The sequence below is a fragment of the Pseudorca crassidens genome, chromosome 11 (genome assembly GCF_039906515.1).
Source record: "Pseudorca crassidens isolate mPseCra1 chromosome 11, mPseCra1.hap1, whole genome shotgun sequence".
Lineage (NCBI taxonomy): Eukaryota > Metazoa > Chordata > Mammalia > Artiodactyla > Delphinidae > Pseudorca > Pseudorca crassidens.
Genome location: NC_090306.1, coordinates 86,790,913 through 86,810,686, shown reverse-complemented (window position 1 = coordinate 86,810,686; position 19,774 = coordinate 86,790,913). Strand labels below are relative to the sequence as shown.

General features: G+C 34.8%; 1 protein-coding gene across 1 annotated transcript in view; it reads left to right on the top strand.

Moving 5' to 3' along the window:
• NUP37 (nucleoporin 37) overlaps positions 1-19,774 on the top strand; it is a 41,108-nt gene that overhangs the window by 13,414 nt on the left and 7,920 nt on the right. The window contains exons 5-6 of the mRNA XM_067697735.1: positions 788-882; positions 17,459-17,549. Coding sequence (XP_067553836.1) covers positions 788-882; positions 17,459-17,549 — 186 coding nt within the window. The remainder of the gene's footprint in view (positions 1-787; positions 883-17,458; positions 17,550-19,774) is intronic.

Sequence of the window (19,774 nt, the reverse complement as noted above, 5' to 3'; positions counted from 1 at the left end):
TAATTACATATTTCCAAATAGTAAATAGTACCAAATAGAACCACTTTATTAATCTTACAACTGAGATCAAATTCAAGTGTTTGGAAGGAAAATAGGAAGCAAGAACAATATCCATTAAAATATTTAAATATCTGATATCTGACAGACCTGTTCAGAATTTCAGTTGTAAAGATTTAGACTGATTGGACCTGCCTGCTTGCATAGTCCTCTACCTTATAACTTCCCATTTATTTCTTCTGTGGCCAGAAGAGAATTGCTGGGTTGTTGTGATAATGGGCTTATAATACTAGCTGTCTCCAGTGCTGGCAGTCACATTGAGCAAGTGAATAAAGACAGTAGAAGGTGAAGTCCATGCTATGTATTTATTAGGGAGCAGCCAGTGTACAGAGCAGCAGGTATAAGGTAAAAAATCGAAGGGGACTCTATTTCAGAGCCCCTAGAAAGTTCTTCTAAATTTAACTTTTATTTAACCTTTATGTAATAAGTGAGAAATGAGGTGATATGAGGACAGGTACAGTTTAAAAAAAAAAAAGTCTCTGTTTTTGTAAGAAATGCATACTAGAAAAGAAAGATCAAGCTAATAACAGTGTGTTGAATGATCAGCTTCTTTCCAAGATAAACCTTCTAGAAAGGTGGGTGTATAAATCATGTTTTAAAAATAGCAGATTGCTTAAGAAATATTTATAGAAAAGAGAAGCATGCAGTGAAAGCAATGAAGTAAAAATATTAGGTAGGAATATTGTAGGTTATTTTCCTGTGTTCTTACTAACTTTTCCCCTTACGTCAGGTTTTAGAGGGCCATACAGATTTCATTAATGGTTTGGTATTTGATCCCAAAGAAGGCCAAGAAATTGCAAGTGTGAGTGATGATCATACCTGCAGGTATGTTGCTTATATAAGTTACAGCCAAATTTTTGAATTTTCATCTTATTTTAATGAGAATTACACTTTAAAAATTAGAGAAAATGTAAACTTCTATATATATTCCACAAAATGTTATAAAAGAAGCATACTTTATTTAAAATGTAAGTATGACACCAACATGAGTTTCAAAACCAGTGAGTTGAGTTCTCATCCCATTTACTTGAAACTTCCCTTGCTGATTCATGGGTGCCCCGCTGCCTCTTATTTTAGATTTGCACATTTATGAAATCTAAATATATATTAGATCAAACAGTGGACACAATCAATAGGATAATAAAAGGCATTTGCTATATTGTGAAGTTATTTTATAGATCCTATCTGATAAGTTAGTGTTTAATAATGAACTGAGAATCTCATTTGCTAGAGCAAGACTTGCTGGAAATTTAGTGTTTTGACAAATTCGAAAGTCTCTGTATAAAGTTTTTCTGTAGATACAATACATTACAATATCACATTCTTCCACCTCACCCCCTAGTTTGGAACAGATGAGGTGGTCATAACGTTTTAATAGTGCCTAAAGCTGGAGAATATCACAAGTAAAGAACGAGATGAAGAGCAAGAGTAGGAGGTGGAAATAAGCTGAAGAGTCAGGAGTGAAGCAGTCATTAGAGGAGTGCCAATTGCTTCATTTGCTTTGACAGTACTGTGAGCAAAAAGAACCACCAAAAAAAAAAAAAAAACGCTGCTCTGCTATTTTGCATAGCTTTAATGTTTGATAAAGGTATGACAAAATCGTTAGTATTGGTAAATACTTGTATACATATAAAGCTACTAAATATGTGTCCTTTCACATCGGAAGTAAAGCCACTAGCTTCTTTTTAAATTTTAATCTTCTCAATAGCTCATCTTTTTAAAGTTATAGAGTCATAGGCCATTATTTTTTATAAAATTTTCATGTCAAGGACATGAAAGATTTACATGACATTAAGATTGTAGGGTCCCAAGTGTTAAAAAAAGCTGTTTGTATAGAGACGGAAAAGTAAGTGGGGCCATTTTTAATGTAAAACTTAAATTAGATCACTAGTAAGAAATAATGACGTTTTAATTCTCTAACACATGGAGCATCCTAATCACAAGCATTTGGAATAATGAAACCTGAGAAGGGGGAAAATGAGTGTCTTTGCAAGCGAAGGAATAGCCTCTGAATAGTGAACAACAGCCAGAGATACCTGGGATTACATTCAGAGATCCATGATTTTTTTCTTGTAGGAGACTTTGGGATTTTCATAGAATAGTAAAATTGTCCTAAAATATAGGGGACTGACAGAGGGTGGCCAACTTTTTGTCAAGTCAGAAGAATTTTTTTAAAGTTCTGCCTTCTATTATTACCATCATTTTATTTAAAAAAGAACATTATTACTCTAAAAAGGAGAAAGAACTTAACTTCAAAGTAAGTCCTTTAATTTAAATAAATCTAACTTTTTGAAATTTACTATGTTGCTCCTAATTGTCTTACTTTGCTGGGCTGTGGTTAATGATGTTATTGTTCAGTGAATACTTACTCTCCCTTCCCCGCTCCTGTGGAAGGAGGTTTTCCCACTTTGTTGGGCTTAGCCATGTGACTTGTTTAAGCCAGTGTAATGTTAGCAGGTGTGACTCAAGCAGACACTTGAAATGTTTTACATGGTTTGTCCTGACCAACTGTCCTCTGTCTTCTCCTATAATATAAGCATGTCCTAGATAGCTACTGGCCCCAGAATACAAAGCACATTAAGCAGATATGGAACCGTCTGGCATGAAATAGAACTTCTCACAGACCCATGAGCAGGAAATGTATGCTTATTTTTCTAAGTCTCTGAGATTTGGGAGGTTGGTAACATCATTGTAGCAATAGCTGGAGAGCTAACTTTAGAATTTATCAGCTTAATTTGCCAACCAGAAGGGCATTTCTGATTGGCTTTTAAAGTCAAATTTCTTGGGCTGAAAGCTAAACAATATAGATAAGATTTTTAACAGAAACAGAAGATATAAGTAAATCAAGTTTAAGGAAGAGTAGTAACATACACTCTCAAAGTAACAAAGGAAAGAAGGATTTTGAGGGGACAAACTACAACAGAAAAATGTTTCAGTACAACTGTCTTCATTAACTCAAAGTACAGAATTGCCAAGTTACAAATAAAGACACCAGCCAAATGGCAGCTGTGCAATTTGGGCAGATGAAATAGCCATTTACATCCCAGGAATCATTCCTGTCACTGTACTAAAGTAATGCCTACCATAGTCTGGGTCTCTGTGTTGTTGGTAAAGATACCTTAGTGATATCCTTGTCCAATCATACTCAAAACCTATGTCATCTTGGGAGTAGTATTATATGCTGGTGATACCATGCTTTAAAATGACATGCTAAATAGAATAACTAGACTGAAGTTCAGTAGAGAAGTAGAGGATTTTAACAACATTTTAAACCAACTAAACATATACAAAACACTCCACACACTCCCAACATCAGCAGAATACACATTCTTCTCAAGTGTACCTAGAACACTCTTTAGAATAAACCATATGTTAGTCCTCAAAATAAATCTACATAATTTTTTTAAAGATTGAAATCATACAAAGTATCTTCTTTGATCACAGTGGAATGAACTAGAAATCATTAACAGAAGGAAAATAGAACATCTACAGATACATGGAAATTAAATAACACACTGTCATTAATTAGCCAGTGGGTCAAGAAGGAAATCACAAGGGAAATTAGAAAATACCTTGAGATGAGTGAAAATGAAAACACAACATACAGAATTTATGGGATGCAGTAAAAGCAGTGCTCAGAGGGAAATTTATAGCTGTGAGCACCTACATTAAAAAGAAGAAAGAGCTCAAATCAGTAACCTAAATTGACACCTTAAGAAGCTAAAAAAAAAAAGAATAAAGACACCTAAAGCTAGCAGAAGTAAGGAAATAATAAAGATTAGAGCAGAGATGAACAACATAGGGAATGGAGAACAATAGAATCAATGACACCAAAAGATGTTTCTTTGAAAAGATATAACAAAACTAACATATATAGCTAAAACATATTATAGCTAAAATTAATTAGCTAGACAGACGAAGAGAGAACACTACAAATGGTAAAATCAGAAAAAGTGGGGACGTTACTACCAACCTTACAGAAATGAAAAGGATTATAAGAGAATACTATGAATAGTTATACACCAACAAATTAAATAACCTAGGTGACATGGACAAATTCCTGGAAACACAAAACTGCAGAACTCAAGGAAAAAATAGAAAACCTGAATAAACTTATAACAAATAAAGAAATTGAATCAGTAATCAAAAATTTCCCAACAAAGAAAGGCCAGGACAGGATTCTTCACTGGTAAATTCTACCAAACATTTAAAGAAGAATTAACCACCAGTCTCTCAAATGCTTCCAGAAAGTAGAATAGGAAGAAACACTTTCTAACTCATTCTGTAAGGCCAGCATTATCCTGGTACCAAAACCAGACAAAGACATCCCCAAAAAAGAAAACTGCACACCAATATTCCTTATAAATAGGGATGCAGAATCCTCAACAACATCCAGCTAAAACTAGAAAACTCTGAGGAGGAAACCAGCAAATCTTTATGACCTTGGATCTGGCAATGGTTTCCTAAATATGACACCAAAAACACATTTATTGAAAATAAATACATAAATTGGACTTCATCAAAATTGAAAACTCTTGGACACCAGAGGACCCTATCAAGAGAGTGAAAAGACATCCCACTGAATGGGAGAAAATACTTGCAAATTATATACCTGATAAGGGTCTTATACAAGATATATAAGGAACTCTTATAATTCAACAATAAAGAGACAAACAACCCAATGAAAAAAGGGCAAAGGACATGAGTAGACAATTCTCTAGAGAAGATACACAAGTAGCCGACAAGCACGTGAAAAGATGCTGAATGTCATTAGGGAAATGCAAATCAAAAACAAAACGAAATACCACTAACACTCACTAAAATAACTATAAACAAAAAGTCAGAAAAAAAACAAGTGTTGAAGAATGTGAAGAAACTGAAACCCTCATTGTTTTCTATCAGGAATGTAAAATGGTGCAGCCGGCATGGAATAGAGTTTGGCAGTTCCTCAAAAAGTTAAACATGTGACCCAGCATTTCCAATCCTAGGTATATACCCAAAAGAATAAAAACAGGTGTTCATTCAAACAAAAACTTGTAAAGGAATGTTCCTAGCAGCACTGTTTACAGTAGCCAAAAGGTTGAAGCAACCCAGATATCCATCAGTAAATGAATGGACAAACAAAATGTGGTGTATCCATACACTGAAATAGTATTCAGCTATAAAAAAGAATGAAGTACAGATACATGCTACACCATGGGTGAAACTTGAAAACACTATGCTAAGTAAAAGAAGCCAGACATAAGATATTCTATGATTCCATTATATAAAATCTCCAGAAGAAGCAAATCCATAGAAACAAAACAGATTGGTAATTGCCAGGAAGTTGGAGGACAAGAACTTAGGAGTGACTGCTTAATGGGTACAGTGTTTCCTTTTGGAATAATGAAAATGTTCTAGAACTAAATAGTGGTGGTGGTTGCAGAACATTGTGAATGTGCCAAGTGTCCCTTTACACTTTAAAATGATTAAAATGGGGAATAAAATAAATGAATAAAATTTTTTAAATACTAAGCTTTATTATGTCATCCTACAATATGGAGCAGTGCTACAATATGGATTCTTAAACATTTTGAACTATAAAGAGCTGAAGAAATGTTTCTCTGACTCTGCCAACTCAAAAAAAATTATTTTAAGTGCATTGTTGATCTGTGCATATTTTCTGATGTTTGACTCTGGCATTTTCCAGGAGACACAGTATTATAATCAGCTAAGAGATTTGTGGCTTTAGGGACACCGTTTCAAAACAATCTGTCCCCTCAGCAGGTTTATAAAGCTTATGTATTTTGTTGAAATTTTCCAAATTCTGAATCAGAATGAAGATAGTCTCACTTGTACTAGTGTGTCAGTCTATCCATTAAAAAGTTATCACTTGTTTATCTCTTGATATAGAGAATGAATGTATAGAGAATAAATTAATATAGAGACTAGTTCATTCAGTCAGCAAATATCAAGTGTCTACTGTGTGCCAGGTACTGTGCTGGGTACTTGGTAATCACTGATACATTTTTAAACCTGTGAATAATCATTTCAGAACCATTTTAATCTTCTCTAAGACTGACAAAAGTATTTTAGTTTCTATAAATGAATTACAGTATTAATAAGTAAATATTACTGAATATTTTATGGAGTGCTTTACTGCATACTAACCAGCACTAAGTGCCTTACCTATGTAAATTTATTTAATTTTTTACAGCAACTCCAAGATAGGTACAATTTTTACCCTCATTTTACAAGATGGGAAGGCAGGGCATAGAGAGGCTAATCATTTGTGGAAAGGGACATAGCTATTAAGGAGAGGAACTCAAATATCAAGCAGTGTGGCTCTAGTACCTGCACTCTTAATTCACTCACTCTTCTGCCTGAGTGGCAATTTTTTGTTTTTGTTTTTTCTTTGACTGTGTTGTCTTCCTTGCTGTGCAGGGGCTTTCTCTAGTTGCAGCAAGCGGGGTCTACTCTTCGTTGCAGTGCATGGGCTTCTCACTGCAGTGGCTTCTCTTGTGGTGGAACACAGGCTCTAGGCACGCAGGTTGGTGGTTGCAGAGCACGCTGGCTCAGTAGTTGTGGCTCGCGGGCTGTAGAGCACTGGCTCAGTAGTTGTGGCTCACGGGCCCTAGAGCGCAGGCTCAGTAGTTGTGGCGCACGGGCTTAGTTGCTCCACAGCATGTGGGATCTTCCCGGATCAGCACTCAAACCCGTGTCCCCTGCATTGGCAGGCAGATTCTTAACTACTACACCACCAGGGAAGCTCCTGAGTGGCAATTTTCAAATTCACCCTGAGAAGGTGGTATTTGTATTTAATAATATTTTAGATGTTTATTACTTCTGTGCATTCTCTAATATGACTTCATTTTTATCTAAGATTCCATCTAGTTTTAGTATTCTGTAATCCCTGCAAGTTTATAAGAAAATTGAGTTCTCATTTAACTCAGTGGTTCTTTATCAGTCCCAATACCCCCTTTTTAAACAAACATTTTCTAATGTCTACTATATAATCTTAAATGAAACTCATGGAAAATATAACCTATCAAAATATATAATTGTAAAAAATTTTATTTTAATTGTACTACATTTCTGTTAAATACAAATAATAATATTTTAAATAAAATAGTATTTTAACTATACTACACATTTCTATAAAAAACAGATTGTTATAGAATAACAGCGCAGTGTATATGCTCAGATACGACTGCATAAGAAAGCTGCCAAGTTACACAGTTCCAGGGATATGGCTTGCAGAGTACGATGTAAATAGTGCCATCTGGAGTTTTGCAGTGTCATAGCCTTGGGCAAAACTAGTTATTAGAATAAAAACTCAAGTCAGTAGTAATTTTTAAAATTTTATAATGGGAAGTAAAAGAGTATGGAAATAATGCTAATCAAAACAGAAATAACATGACAAGACAAATTATAGGATATCACATTGAAAAAATAAGGAAGGATAACATTCTTGCAAATCAGCCAGTTTTTATATGGGTAGTATCAAAATAATTCACTGTTATGTCAGGGAATGGAGTACTAACAAAATTGCAAAAAACATAGCTCCTATCTTGAAATGGCCCCACCTTTTGAGGTATTTCTAAATTTTACTGTGATATTCAAAAGTCATGTAGAATGTCTGTCATCCCTGGTTACCTTTCACTAAATGCTTGTAGCACCCCAATCATTAGGACAACCAAAAATTCCCCTAGGTGTTAGAATCCCCCCTGTTGAGAATCGTTGATTTAGATAATAAGTGACCAGGCCCTATTCTAAGTGTTTTATATGGATTAATTCATTTAATCCTCAAAAACCTTATTTGGTAGATTCTCTTATTCAAGAAGTTTTAGTCTTTTTATATTATTGAGAAAGCAGGTGTTCCTATTACCTGTATGTTCTGATCAAAATCAAACATTATGTCGGGTTTAATAAAATTGATAGAATTATACTTAGTGTCATATCTACAGATGTATTATCTTCTGTTTGTGAAGAATTTATAATTTTTTGAAAGATACCTTTGCTAAAACATTCTAGTACCAGTTCCTGAAATGAAGATGTCATGTTCCTTCATATGTCATTAGCCCAGTTTTCATATGAGGAGCAAGAGTAAGGAGAAATGGAGTTTTGTAGAGGATGAGGAAAATTATCCTAGAGTGGACTGCTCTGGCCTTTTCACTAATAAGGTATTTTGCAAGGCCAGCCATGCTTTACTACCTTAGAGTCATCTCAGCACAAGAAGAGAGCCCTTGTGTTAGGTATTCAGTGAGTAAGTGGGTGAAGGAATGAATACAATTCTGTATCTGTCACCACATCTTTATTAAAAAGATGCCATTACCAAAGCATCTGACAGGAGATGTGTTTAAGAAAAGAAATTCACAAGTAAATCATAGGATTGCTAGGCATTCGGCCTCATGTGCTACACCATTTCTTTCTTCTTTTTTTTTTTAATTTATTTATTTATTTTTGGCTGTGTTGGGTCTTTGTTGCTGTGCATGGGCTTTCTCTAGTTGCGGCGAGGGGAGGCTACTCTTCGTTGCGGTGCAGGAGCTTCTCATTGCGGTGGCTTCTCTTACTACACAGCATGGGCTCTAAGCGCGTGAGCTTCAGTAGTTGTGGCACACGGGCTCAGTAGTTGTGGCACACGGGCTTAGTAGTTGTGGCACACGGGCTTAGTTGCTCTGCGGCATGTGGGATCTTCCCCACCCAGGATTTGAACCCGTGTCCCCTGCATTGGCAGGCAGATTCTTAACCACTGCACCACCAGGGAAGTCCCTACACCATTTCTTTTATGGTCCCTCATCAAGTCCACCATATACAGGTATGCCATATATACACATATATATGCACAGGAAAATACAAATACTAGTACTTCAAATTATGACCCAACATCATCCAAAGAAGGTTAAAATTATTACAATATTTGAGAGGTAAATAATTGCATATTTAGAAAAATTTATTATCCCCTTCTTCCAAAAGAAGGTAAAAATGGTGTTTAAGTATTTAATGGGTTAAGCTTATTATTTTAAAAACTCACTAATACAGAACATCTCATTCCCTGTCAGTGCCAAATAACAGATGTTCTTGTATATTAAAAACAGTACCGTTCTGTAAGAACAAGTCAGACCAACAAGTATTTATTAAACACGTTTAGCATAGCCAACATTTAGTACTTTGGGGGATACAGAAGAAATAGAAGACCCAGTACTCACTGTAACTGCAAAGGATGTCAGAACTAAATCCATGTCCTCCTCCTCCTCCCCAATAATCTTTTAAAATATTAGATAAAATTTATGGTGAAGGAAAATTGGCTTTGAGAAACCAAGGAATTCTTAGTTTAAGACTAAAATAATAGAGGCATGTAATGTGCCATTCAATTTGTCTGTGAAACTTGGGATATTAGTAGTTGCCATGTTCTAGCTGCCATCATTTTTAACAAGAATGGGAGAAAGGGTGGGAAATAAATAATGATCTTTTTTTTTAGAAATATAACCAAATTACTGGATAAGGGAATACTAAACTACATATGATATTCACTGTCAGTAGTGTCATTTTTTGAAAATTATTACAAGAGAAAAAGAATGCTTATCAAATATCTTATATATATCCCATGGTAGCTGAATTGTTTCCATATCACTTCTGCTCATGTATATTTGAATCTTCAAGATCCATAGTTAAGGCAGACTGTTCTCCCCCAATCCCACCCCAGGTGAGATCACAAAGTAAGTGATCTTTTCAAAAATAGTCCCTGGTGGCGCAGTGGTTAAGAATCCACCTGCCAATGCGGGAGACACAGGTTCAATCCCTGGTTCAGGAAGATCCCACATGCTGCGGATTAACTAAGCCCGTGTGCCACAACTACTGAACCCACGTGCCTAGAGCCCGTGCTCCGCAACAAGAGAAGCCACTGCAATGAGAAGCCCCCGCACTGCAGCGAAGACCCAATGCAGCCAAAAAATAAATTAAAAAAAACTTTTTTTTAATAAATAAAAATAGTCCTTTAATAAAAAAAAAATAGTGTGGGAAACAGAAAGAAAGAGACTGAGAGCCTTCTGAAGGTAAGCCAATGAAACATTCCTTGGGAGATCAATCTCCATTTAGGAGCAGTTAAACTATGCCTGAATAATTACAGGTACAAAGTGAAATCAGAATGTGTATTATTCATTACAATGTTATGGTTAAATAATTCCAGAAATAAAGTTTTCTGCTTGTCTTCTAAAATGCCCTCAAGTTTTTTATAGCATTTTGAATCAAGATCAATCATTGCATAGTTCTAATAAGAGCTTTAAGAGTGAAATAAAAGAGACAATTTGTGTTGAGTTTACCTCTAGTGAATGAAACATAAGAATTCAATGTCTTTATAGGAAGCATACAGAAATTCTAGTAAAACCTTTTGATCACATTTGCAGATCTTTAATTCAAGGCAATGAAATAGTGTGTTAATGAAAGATTATAATAGAGTAAAAGTTATAAAATGATGAAAGAATTTTCTGAAATTTTATATGATCATGAACTGGTAATACCACTCTCTAGTATTTAACCCTCTGTTCTCTCATGTGCTCTCGTAGATGAAATATAAAACCAGTACTTCAAAGTGTATTACCGTATCAGTGATCGCAGTAACTTAAGCTTGCTTTATGTAGCCATTGTGTGGTTGTAATAAGTGAATTGTATAAATGAGAATCATATCCATGAACATTTTTCAGGTTTATTTTGAAAGTCCATTTATGTAACTGTTAAAGAGTACCTTCCCTCCTATAGCATATAGTCAAATTTCAGTTGCCAAGTATATCAAAATTTTTCTTGGAAATAATGAAAGGCTAATATTTCCTGGGTAGTATGACTGGTGTTTGTGTTAAGGTTTATGCTAGTTAAAGGAAAAGTCCTTTTATTCTGAATTCCTTGAAGATGAAATAACTAAATACGATCTGTTTTGAAAACTACCATATGGTATTTCTTTGCAGTTGAGAGTTTAATTTTGAAGTTTTTTTTTAATCTTTATTGGAGTATAATTGCTTTACAATGGTGTGTTAGTTTCTGCTGTATAACAAAGTGAATCAGCTATACATAAACATATATCCCCATATCTCCTCCCTCTTGCATCTCCCTCCCACCCTCCCTATCCCACCCCTCTACGTGGACACAAAGCACTGAACTGATCTCCCAGTGCTATGTGGCTGCTTCCCACTAGCTGTCTATTTTATATTTGGTAGTGTATATCTGTCCATGCCACTCTCTCACTTTGTGCCACCTTAGCCTTCTCCGTCCCATGTTTGAGGTTTATTTTTAAATATGACAAATTATCTCACAATTCCTATCCTTCAAAAATCTGTTTGTCTACGTAAGTTGAATAAGATGTCAGTTCTCCTCTGGGGTGGCCTCAAGTAGTGTCTCACCTCTGTGATGGTAAATTGGTAGTTTCTGCTGCATTTGTTTATAGTTTTAAGAAAAAAATGAAGGAACAACATGTAAGCTTGTAAGATTTTTTTTTAACCCCTCCAAGCCTTCATGAAGATGTACAATAGTAGATTGTTTTTTTGAATGGTATAGTTGGTTTATTAGTGTTATATTTGAAACAGGCCACTTCCTGTCCCCTTCAAAACACACACAGTCTTTGATTATTGACTCTTATTTTTGACTCATAATTTTTAATTATTGAAGGATAAAATAGTAAGCATAAGCAATTGTCTTTCATTTTCATCCTTATAATTTTTCTTACTCTCATCAGTAAAATTTCTAATAATCCACTTCATTTATTATTAATACTACATACTTAGTAGTATGAAGTATTTTTTTAAAAAGCAGAATTAGTCTAATCTTATTTCTGAATATATTTGAAATACATATACTGAAAGTACCCTTTGCAAAATTCTTATTTTATGCTGTCATGCCATTTTGTCACCTCCACTGTTAAAACTTTTGCCTAGCTATCAAAGTTTTCTGTAGTCTAAGCCACAAGCTGACAGTTTATTTACCACTGTAACCTACCATATTCCTATCAAGATTTGTCTACCTAATCCCTCGATTTGTGCATTCAATCATATGGTTCCCTACCTCTGAACTCCTTTTGCACTTAAAACCAAATATTTTAGCACTAAATAATTTTGTAATTTGTTTCATCTTTCTTCCTATTTGTGTGTTCACTTACTTAGGAAATATACCACGTTTTCTCCTCTTTTGAATTATCCATAGCATGATGAATTACTTAGTGATCAACTACTAGGAAATGGGGGGCAGGGGGAATCTTCATTTTGCTCTCACAAACTCAGTGAAAAACCTGTTTCTTGTCTAAGAATGTTGGAGGTCCCTTTCCTACACCCAGTAACGTTGTAAAATGCCTTCTCATCTTTATAACTGCATCTAGGTATTACTTTTGTTCTTGCTTTCATATTTAATTAATCAATACAGTGATTCATGTGATCCAGTCCTATCTTTTAGAAAGATTGTGGTTTGTATTTTTTGCTTTACCAGTTAAAGAGGGCCAGATGGATACAGATGTGTCATTTAATGTCATCCATCCCTTTTTTTGTCTGTGTTGTCATAAACATTTGGTAGCAGAAATTTCCTTCTACAATGAACTCCTTAACAGACAATGAGCTGCCAATTAAAAATGAAGAACAAACAAATGAACTAGTATTACCCAGGAAATTTCCTTTTGAATTTTCAGAGGGAACATCTCCCTCTACTAATTGTGAATGCAAAAGACCTTTGATAATATGTAGGATATCCCATATATGCCAACACCCAATTTTTGAGACCTTTTCATTAATTAAATGGGACAATTACATTTAAATACCATGTGGTTAAGAATACTTAATGTTCTGCTGAAAAGCACTCAGCCTGAAATAAGGCAATAATTTTAACAGTAAACTACCAAAAGTAAGGTAAATGTAATTCATAATCTTAGATGTGGATATCTCTTCACCCCTGCATTTTACAACTAAATCTGAGAGTTCTACTTAAGACCACAGAGTTGGGAGGGGTGGAGGTGTCTGTTTCACTTGGATTCAAATTGTATCAAAACTCATTTATGTCAGCAGATTAACTTTACCTTAAAAGCTTGAGTTTTGAAATTTCCCTTGCAAACATTTGAATAGGTATACATATATGTTTTATATAGCTCCTGAGTTTTGGTCAAAGTAGTTTAATTTGATGTTATATTTTTATATGTTTTATAAAGGGTCTGTTATGTTTCCATGTGTTTGATTATGTGTGTTAAGAAGGTTATAAACCCTTACAGCTTATCTTTCTGTGATATGCCATTTTCCTGAAAAGTATGCTTCTGTGGCTATAATTAACTTTTAGGTAATTTTATTTATTATAAACAAATATACTAGCAATAAATTTGGAAATATGAAAATGTAAATTTATGATTTTTTTTTCCTATTACAGTAGAAACTCTCTTGTCTGCATGGTCCAAACCAGTAGTTCCTTAGATTAATGAAAAAGTCAGCAAACTCAGGAACTCATTTTAAAGGAATGTCTACCTACCTTATTTTAATATATAATGTGTCTATGAAAATTTGCAAATTTGCCAGTCTTTTGATGTTAGACCTAGGCTTGTTGTTTTTCTTAAGTTATGAGTCCATTGATTTGCATTAGACCTCTTTTTTGCCTGAACCACACCTAGTGTCTACAATGAAAACATGTGCTAAGCAGTCGTAATTCAAATATATCTAGATTTTTATTTTACTTGTTTTTGTAATTCTCATGCATACCAAATTTAAGAGCTTTTTTTTTCATTTAGAAACTTACCTTTATTTGGTTGCCATCAACTTAGTTCCATTGAAACAGCTCTTTCACATTCATATCGTCAGCTTATATAATATTAATTATGTAATTACACTAATGAGCATGGGTTTACATCACTTACAAACAGCAGTTCACTAAGCAAAAAACCCATATTCCCTCGAGGTAAGCCTACAACAAATGCACACGTGAGCTATTAGAAAGTAACCTTGTTCTTGTCAGTTCTGCAGAGAGAAAAAGGAGTCTGTCAGAAGGAGGTCAATTAAGAGTCTTTACTATACATTGTGTTCACTACATTTTAAAACTGATGGAAATTTTTTCATACACAGATACATGAAAATAACTAAAATGCAAGAAAAGGGGGATGATTTGAGAAATCAGCCTTACAAATAAGCCCAACTGAAAAGTTGTGCCTTTTGCCATTAAGACAAATGATGCTTTTAAGATTGTTTTGTCAGAAAATTTGTCAAAGAAAGTTTTGACTTTTTCAGTTGGTGATGAAAAAGAAATATGAAAAAAAAAAAAAGATAAATGAGGTACAGCCAGTCTGGAAACCTATTTCACAATACCTGCTAATGTTGAACATGTCTGTAAGCTATGATCCAGCAATTTCATGCCTAGCAGTTACCCAGCAGGTGGAGGTAGAGGGTGGGGAGATGTGGGCGTGTGTCTGTGTAAGGGGGGGGAATGGTGTGTGGGTGTCTATATTCACTAAAAGACATGTACAGGAAGGTTTATAGCAGGATTATTGGTAATGACCATAAATGACTTAATTAATGGACTACTATGTACAGCAATGAGAATGAACAAAATACAACATGCAGCAGTGTTGGTAAATCTCACAAGATTTAACGATGAGTGAAAGATGCTGGGACTTCCCTGGTGGCGCAGTGGTTAAGAATCCACCTGCCAATGCAAGGGACATGGGTTCAATCCCTGGTCTGGGAAGATCCCACATGCCGTGGAGCAGCTAAGCCCATGCGCCACAACTGCTGAGCCCGCGTGCCACAACTACTGAAGCCCATGCACCTAGAGCCCGTGCTCTGCAACAAAGAGAAGCCACCGCGATGAGAAGCCCGCATACCACAACAAAGAGTAGCCCCCACTCACCACAACTAGAGAAAGCCCGCGTGCAGCAACGAAGACCCAATGAAGCCAAAAATAAATTTAAAAAAAATTTTTTTAATATATTAAAAAAGAAAGATGCCAGACCAAGAAAATACATTCCGTAGTATTTTCCATAGGATTCCATCTTTATGATGTTCCAAACCAGCAGATGTAAGCTATGGTGTTAGAAGTCAGGATGGTGGGTACTTTTTGTGAGAAGGCAAGGAAATAGGACTGGAAGGAAGCACAGATGACTTCTGGAGTTCTGGAAATACTATCTTAATGTGGGTGCTTTCTTCAGGTGTGTTCTATTTGAGCTGTATGCTTCAGATTTGTGTATTTTTATTATATATGGTATACTGCAAAAAATGTATCAAAAAAAGAGGAATGTGACTTCATCTGATGGAACTAATATTAACTAGATGAGACATGCAGTAAAGACACAGGAAAATAAGTTGAGCTCCACAAAAGGATTTAAGAAGAGCTTAATTATGGAATCTATCAAAAAGGGAAATAAGACTTAACAACTTAAAGTGTACCATCTGTAGCTAATTTAGTTATGATAACTCATTTCAGCCCAATTGGTTGTATTTTGCGTATTTAGTACTTGGATCATGCAACTGCTGAAAATTATATAATAAGCATATAATTATAAGCTGTAAATCATTTTATCCTAGTCCTGGAAAGTAATTTGGATTACCCTCCTCATTTTTAAATCAGTTTTTGTTGGTGGTTTGTGTTTGGTTTTTTTTCCCCCCAAAAAATATGTCAGGTTCTGTTCAGGTTAAGTACTGTTTAAAAATTAGACTAAAATGTGGTTCATTGGACAGGAATATACTTTATTAATTGACCTGTTTTATAGAATATCTTTATCCGTGTTTTTTTAAATGTTTGGTTTCCTTCATTTGAAAAGGAAAAAATCATGAAAATATTCTGTATGTATTTATTCACTATAATAGCAAACAAAAATCAAATACATGTTAGAATAAGATCAAAAGAATGGAGCCTTTAAACCATTCTCTCATGGATTCACTGAATATGCAAGACAATTTTTTGCTGTTTCAAAAGGGGTAAAATATATGCTAGCCCAGCACTTTATTATGTAAAAGGCAATAGAGAAGAAAGAAATATTCAGTTGCCATAACTAATAATATTATTTATTGTGGGAAGTGAAACACAATTGAATAAACCCGTGGTAAATGTGATTCCCCTCTTCAATTAAATTGTAATTGTCTCTCTGTATAGTAAATACAGATAAAAGTGTTGATTTGGCAAGAGAAAAGTGTATGCTGCTAAATTATTTAATCAAGTAGATAATCATTTTTAAAAACATCTTTGTTAGTTTACATGTAACTAGGATATTTCAAGATTGGAGATCCTGTAATTTCTATAAAAAGGAAAAAAAATTTTAAATGATGTGGTTTGGCACAGAATAGTAGTGGCATTGTCCAATAAATATGTCTTCTTTCTTTGAAATAAAAGTTTGCCTCAACTTTAAAAACACATTCTCTAAGTTTCTTGAAATTGTTTTATGGTCCCTAATGAGATATGAACTATAAAACCTAGAAGAAAAAGTCCAGGGCATTCTAATGAATGCATTCGGTTCTTAAGGACCAGACTGTTTGGGTACTTTGCCAGCCACCCATCACCTTCTGTCTCCTGCCATGCTAACTCTGCCACACTCTGTACCAGTGAGATATAACAATAGCTGAGTGTGAAGAATGAGCTAGAAATGAGCAGTCTGGTTGGGGAATAGGACTTCTCACAACAGAGCCATTACTGAGACTTCTGAATGTTGATCTCCACTCTGGGTATGGGAAAAAAATTGAGACGGAACTTGAGTAGGTTGGTTGTTGTTACTACGGATTTGTAAGTATTGAGGAGAGGGAGAGTAGGAGGAGCCGGGTGCTTGTTCCTTCAGCCCTTCTATCCTTTAATCTGGTAGCTAGCAGTCAAGGCCCCATTTGAGAAGAACTGGGGAAGTGAGCCAGATCAGAAAAGGTAAAAGATAAGAAGTAGCCCCTGGCATGGGAACTCAAAGGCAGAAGGAATAAGCAACTGGGAAATTACTATCTCCCTAAATTCACATCACTTCATACTAGCTTCTTTATATGCTATTTTTAAAATGGGAGCACTGGGGTAGGGGAGGGGGGTACAGGTATATGTTTTAAGCACCCCTGGTAGAAATTATTGTTAATCGAAGTGACTACTGAAGTTGGAATGCAACGTGATTAGTGACCTAGAAACTTCAAGATCCTGTCCACAAAATAAGAGTTCATGAATAATTTAATTTGGTTACTGTGTTACAGTGTTGCTATACTAGATTAATTAGAGAGAAAATGTATGTAACTGTTTTTCCATTATTGAGTGTGATAAAACAAATTCTTCATACTACTTTTACATTTTCTAAAATAATTATAATTTTGTTATAATTTTCTTTAAAGGATATGCTTTAAATACAGATGTCTACCCTATAATCTCTAGTTGATAGCTTTGAATAAATTTATAGAAATTTCATTTTTTTAGTAATTATCAAAACTTTAACATTATACCCCTATTCTTTTATTAGGATTTGGAACTTGGAAGGAATACAGACAGCTCATTTTCTTCTTCATTCCCCTGGAATGAGTGTGTGCTGGCATCCTGAGGAAAGTTTTAAGGTTATTATTTATAACTTAGCTTTCTTCTGTCAAGCTGAAAAGACATATACATGTATAATACTTGCACACATAGAGGAGAAAAATCAATGACTTTTTCCACCTTGGAGACTCTTAATTGGCACAAATGCATTTGGATTAATCTAGAACCTTAAAAGTTCTCTGCAGTTAAGTTCTTATTTGACAACCATCATCTATAAGTGGCATTTATTCAGAGTACACTTTTCATGCCCTCTGATAGGTTATGATCTAAAAACTAATGCCTAGACTAACTAGTAAGCAGTATTTGTTTAAAAAAAGTTAAATCCATGCTTGTGAGCCATAGTGTGTAAACAGAAAGCATCAGTGGCATAAGGCAAATTTGACCTAGCTGCAGTGGTGTTCAATTCCTATTCATAGTAAAGCTTTCTAAAATTCAAAAATATACTGTGAGTTATTATCAATTGACCTTAACTCAATTTCATGGAGAAGATAGGAGCCATTCACCAAGAGTTCTCTCATTTGCCAGTATCTTCTCTTGGGCATTGCTCTATTTTATCCTTCCCTAGGATCTAAGAAGTTGCCACGTTCATCTTCTTAAAGTTAGTCCTTCCACTGTCTAGAGTTCATGTTAGTTCTTAGGCATCCTGCTTTTCATAGCCCTCTAATGTCTTCATACTTCTCCGTGACTCTTTTCTGTCCTCACACTTGCACAAAAAGGTAACCTTGATTAATCATGGCAGAAACTTACATAGTACCTATATGTGCTTGGCTCATTGTCAGCATTTCATATTAAGTTAGGTCATTTAACCCACATGGCAACCTTATGAGATGGGTACTGTGATGATCTCATTTCACAGATAAGGAAAACAAAGCTCAGAGAAGTTAAGTAACTTACCCAAGTTCACACAGCTACTAACTGGAAAAATTGGCATGTGTACCCAAGCAACCTCCTCCATATGTCTTGCTCTTAACCATTACGTTCTTCTGTTTCTCCTTTTTAGTCTATCTTCTTCACACCTTTTATTTCTGAATATTTGAACCCATCACTTACACCTCTTAACTTCAGTTCCTCTTTCCCTATCCCTTGATCTAACTCTTTAATCTTATTCAGTCTCCTCTATTCTCTCAGAAGTCATCAGTGATATTTTTAACAAATCCAATGGGCTTTTCTTCCATTCTTAGTCTCAAGGCAGCTTTTTATACTATTGATCACTTCTGCCTTGAAACCCCGCTCACTTGGTCTTTAAAGCTGCATTATTCTAGTCCCCTTAAGCATCTATGCATGTATATTCCCTTTTTCTTCCTCCACTGCTAATTCTTCTTTAACCATGTATTTGTAAATTGTTGTAAGGGGCAGTTCTCACCCACACTATACCCTTTATTATAATAGAGGATAAAGGAATGAATAAAGTCCTTGTCATTGAGTTACACACTGACTTATAAGTAAGAAAAACATGTATATACAGTTACACAGATTTTAAGTGTTGGAATCAAAATCTTGTTAAGTAGAATGATGACATAAGTTTTAATCCCATCTGCTCACAGCCTTCAAGATAATCCTGAGCCAAGATGCCCCAGACTACATAAGTGTGTTCTCTGGGATTCCATGAAAACTTGTTTCAGGCCTGTTGGATATTTTATCAGTAGAATTATATTCTGTATGTGTACATGAGTGCAGTTTTCTAATTTATTCATATTACATATATAGGGATTATTTCCATGTGTAAGTAAATGTTATTTCTGAATCCAGGTCCTAAATTTTATGTCTTGATTTCTCCCCTGTAGCAGTGAGTCAGTCTACTTGAAGCATTATCAAGGAATCTACCAAAATGTTAATATTACCATGTATAAATATCATAGGCTACTTTTTAAAACTGTGACCTAAAAAAAACCCAAAAACTGTGACCTAGATGTTTATTATAACCCATATCCCAAAACTTATATCTTAATTTATGGTTATTTGAGATCCCTTTCTTCCGTATGCTTTAAGTTAATTTCTATTATTCTTCTATATAACACTGAAATTTCGCCCCACCCCATCTCCTTTTTTTTTCTTGTTTCCATGACTTCAGAATGTTGGGAAGTCCCTGCTCTAAATCACATCAACTCAATATCCTGAAATCATCTTTGGTATCTTCCTTTCCTATATGCAAATGTTTCCAGGTCTTTTAAGTTTTTCTTCACTGTCACTACAATACATTCCTCTTGGTCATTAATGTGTATTCCTCACCTTTCTATTCTCACAA